This window comes from Anoplophora glabripennis, unplaced genomic scaffold (assembly GCF_000390285.2).
Source record: "Anoplophora glabripennis isolate ALB-LARVAE unplaced genomic scaffold, Agla_2.0 scaffold390, whole genome shotgun sequence".
Classification (NCBI taxonomy): Eukaryota; Metazoa; Arthropoda; class Insecta; order Coleoptera; family Cerambycidae; genus Anoplophora; species Anoplophora glabripennis.
The window spans coordinates 35,803-40,088 of record NW_019416515.1 but is presented as its reverse complement, the minus strand read 5'-3'; the positions used below and the strand labels follow the sequence as shown (position 1 = coordinate 40,088).

At 34.9% G+C, this 4,286-nt stretch overlaps 1 protein-coding gene across 1 annotated transcript in view; it reads right to left on the bottom strand.

The window, feature by feature from the left end:
• The window catches only part of LOC108906209 (adenylate cyclase type 10-like), an 84,717-nt gene that overhangs the window by 44,949 nt on the left and 35,482 nt on the right, over nucleotides 1-4,286 (bottom strand). The window contains exon 10 of the mRNA XM_023454818.1: nucleotides 3,368-3,604. Within this exon, the coding sequence (XP_023310586.1) occupies nucleotides 3,368-3,604 (237 nt within the window). The remainder of the gene's footprint in view (nucleotides 1-3,367; nucleotides 3,605-4,286) is intronic.

Here is a 4,286-nt window from a genome sequence, read left to right as displayed (position 1 = left end):
ATAGGTAAGTCATTCTCATAGGTTATAGGTAAAGCAAAATTTGGACCATATGCTAATGTTTCTTGTATTTCTTGAGGTATAAAAGTATCAGATAAATTTTGAAACCAATTAGAAATGATTTTACACTTATTATAACAATCAACATTTTCACCGTATTATTATTATTATTATTATTTTCTTATCTTTTGATAATAAAAAATTACCACAAAATACATTGAAACTTTTAAATGAAAATAACTCACAAACCGATAAAGTTAGGCGACGTAACCAAGAGTAAATTTTTCATGTAGAATTAAACGTTCTTTTAGATTTTTTAAGCATAGCTAGCAGATAAAAAAATATATATTTTGATTTACCTAAATAATACGGTGAAATTAGTCCCTCTGGGAGCAACGTCAAAATAAGCTTCAAATTCGTAATTCTCACACCAAAAAACCCAACAATACCAATTTCCAGTCATGCTATCAAAACTCTCAATTATTGAGAAATTTCTGTATTTCTTATAAGGCATGATGAGCTCAAATATGATATTGTGGTGTCTAGTATCCTCAGCTTAATATTGACCCATTCTTCTTAACTCACCCTTTATGTATTGCGTGCGAGGAGTAACCTTGAAAACATGAGCTATTTCTATCTAGAAGGCCCGGGCACAAAATGAAAAACAATAAATTTGGTAGAAGAAACAACAAAGAAAAAAATTAAAGATAACCCACATTATGATTTTTGCTGCTTAAAATTTGCAAAACGAATTTTTTGGCATTTTTGCCAGCCTTTGCTTTCAGAACCATAACTCCCAAATTTTTTAAATTAAGCACACATAGTATGGTCATTATTTCAGAAACTGATTTTTTTACTCAACTTTGCTACCAATTTGCAATCTAGGTTTGACTACAATTGCTTTTTTATTTGTACGACTGGATTTGGCACAAAAAGTTGTCCTAGTCAGCTAAATTTCATCCCTCTTCGTTGATCCAAACTGAAGAAACATGCAATCAAAGTTAAGGGAATTTGGAGCACGCGGGTGATCATTGCAAGATGGCCCTGTAGACCAAAGCTAAATTTGTGCAAAATTTCGTGAAAATTTGAGATGGCCGACTGGGAGCGTTGGGTCAGTTGACATGGAATGACCCCAAAGTGCAAAAAGTGCTCAGTAGAAAACGTCTCATTTGAAAGTCCTTCAAATCAGAGAATAAACTAAACCTCTAAAGGCCGGTATCCATTATATATACAGGGTGTCCCAAAATAGAAGGCCATACCATTAACCACATACTCTTTGGAAAAAAATAATGCGACTTTCCTTATGCCATTTTTTATTTGGGCGTGTTTGGGTGTTAAAGTTACATTTTAAAAAACTATTTTTGTTAATAATCCCATTGTTTTGTAAAATACACACTTGAAATTTTGCACGTACTTTTATCTTATTCCGGCATACTTTTTATGTAATTTTGGTGAAAACAATCGAAGGGCGAATGGAGGTAACTGAGGAATGCAGTACCCTTTATCACCTCCAATTATTTCTAAGTACGCCTATGCAGCTTTTTCTTGAAAAAATCAAACGTAGAATTTTCTTTTTTCTAAATTTTTGTTTAAATGCTCTGTTTTGGAGAAAAACGACCATGGGTGGTTATTAAATGCATATTTGCCATATCTACAAAAGTCAAATTAACTACTGTCGCCCCATTAGCCATATTGTCTTAAATTAAAAACTTAATAACCACTTACTACTTCTCGATTTGCCAAATCAAAAAATTAATATGTAGTAACTAATGTCATTATGTTGACAAGATGGACATTTGTTTTCACAGCACACTATTTTTTCCTGACATTCATCAGCCGCTAAGACATTTGTAACCCATCAATACATGTCATTTTTCTCCAAAACGGAGCATTTAAACAAAAATTTACAAAAGAGATAAAATGATCGGAAGAAAATTTTACGTTTGAAATTTCAAGAAAAAACTGCATAGGCGTACTCAGAAATAATTGGAGGGAATAAAGGGTACTGCATCTCTCAGTTACCTCCATTCGCCCTTCGATTTTTTTTCACCAAAATTATATGATACGTATGCCCGAATAAGATAAAAGTACGTGCAAAATTTCAAGTGTGTATCTTACAAAACAATGGGATTATTAACAAAAATAGTTTTTTAAAATGTAACTTTAACACCCTGTATATTGAAACAGGGACGCCCAAATAAAAAATGGCATAAGGAAAGTCGCATTATTTTTTTCCAAAGAATATGTGGTTAATGGTATGGCCTTCTATTTTGGGACACCCTGTATATCCGAACATGTTACGTTAAGACGGAAAATTGTTGCATGGTACGTGTAACAAATTTGACAAGCGTAATTAATCCGGGACGAACCATCAGTTGTCGGTTTTGAGTGGAGTGGAGTAAAGAAAAGATTTCCGGAGATTTCCGTTTCTTATTCTTCAAAATTGTATGATGAATAAAAATATATGACGTTGCTGCTAACTGCAATTGCAGTGACGAATCCATTATTGCAGTCAGGTTCATACTACGAGTTTATGTTCCTATGTCGTCTCGTAACCTTATTTTGTTACGTTACGGAATGAATGGTACGACCAAAACCACACATACTTTCGCAGCGAACCGTGTCACCTTTAGCAACAGGCCGTAATATGTTCGTTGTTACGTTACGGAGCATTGAAACAAGTGAATATCCGCTTTAAGTTGAATAACCAGCTGAAATGAAGAAAGACCAACTAGTGCCACATGCTCTCCCCTAATTATTCGTAGCAGATGGTGTTATGAGAGAGGCGTCTCTATCTCTCAGTAATGCCTGCTTATTATGAGAATTTTGGAATAAATAACGGTTTCATCCAAAATAGAGATATGGGTAATATAAATATATGACAAACTGTCTACAGTAAAATTGAATAAAAATTAACCAATGGCAATGGTCAAATTTAGGTGGGGTCTGGGAGATTTTTAACTGTCTAAAAATAGTGAATTGAGGCTAAAGAAAATATTCTGTTACATGTTCCTATGGATCGTTTCCTATCAAAATTTGTATGCCTCTTAACCTTTGTATAGAATGCACCTTTCTTAAGTAATAGTTCAGAAACCAGAATAATATTAGCAGCTCAAAAGCAGTGGACGATAAATACGTAAGATAAAGGCTCATTATTTTGCTCTAATTCTCTAGTTTTTTAACAATTAGAGATACGTATTTATGGAAGAATGAGAGTTTATCTGTCTGGCTTCTTCTTTCTTTCATTCAAATAAGTCCGACTGGTATATTCCTCATACCATGATATCTCGTACCTCGTGACAGTGAAGAGAAAGATGGCATCATAATGTTTAGTGTATAATGCCCTTTACATTGCAATAAGTGTACATACCGCAAGGCTTAACAGTGTGAATAGCTTATACAGCAATTGCAGCTTATCTTCCGTAGAACGCATCCTCATAGTTACTGGAAATCGCACATCGAAAACTTGGTTGAAAACAAAATAACACTCTTCGACATCGTGTTCTTGAAGGCGGACATTTATCTTTCGTTCCCTACTCGTCCTGGAAGAACGTCCTGGCATGCCGATGAATTGGTCGAATATGAGCTGGATAGTTCTGAAGGAAATCTAAAAAAATTTAGTTTTTGACTACCTCATGTAGAGCGTTCCATTTTTTAACAATTACATAACTTATTTGAAATGAATGAGTAGGCAAAGTAGCTAAATTTCTGTAATAAATTAAATTTTCGAAAAAAATTTAAATGCGTATGGGATGCAAGTGGGAAGTTATCAAGAAAAAAATTACATTTTATTGTTTCTTATCGCAGTTGCTTTGTTTTAAAAATTTACTTTTGTGAAATACCTTTTTCCTTGGTAGAAAATAAAAGATTATATTATACATATATTTAAGTCGGTCGATAGCCGCACGGTTTAAAGCGTCAGTACTTAAATCGATGTGTGCTATCTGCCCGGGTTTCGAATCCCGCGGCCGGTAGACCGTAGATTAGCTATACTTGTACGGAAGATTGGCACCCTCTGTGCAGGTATGGTATGGTGGAAGAATGTTGGCTTGGGTCAATGTGAGAGATTGACACCGGTTGGCATTTGACCACCCCCCTAATTAATGAGGTTTTCCAGCTTCCCCTCATTCCTGCACTGAATGGTGGTTAGGGCCTACCAACATAAGTCGTTCCTGGGCGCAAATGCGGCCTGCTTAATAATAATATGCCGCCTCCTCTCCCGCACAAGTCTCCGACTTCTGGGCTAATTCTCGTAGTTAGAATGAGGAGTAGAGATATTATTATTATTA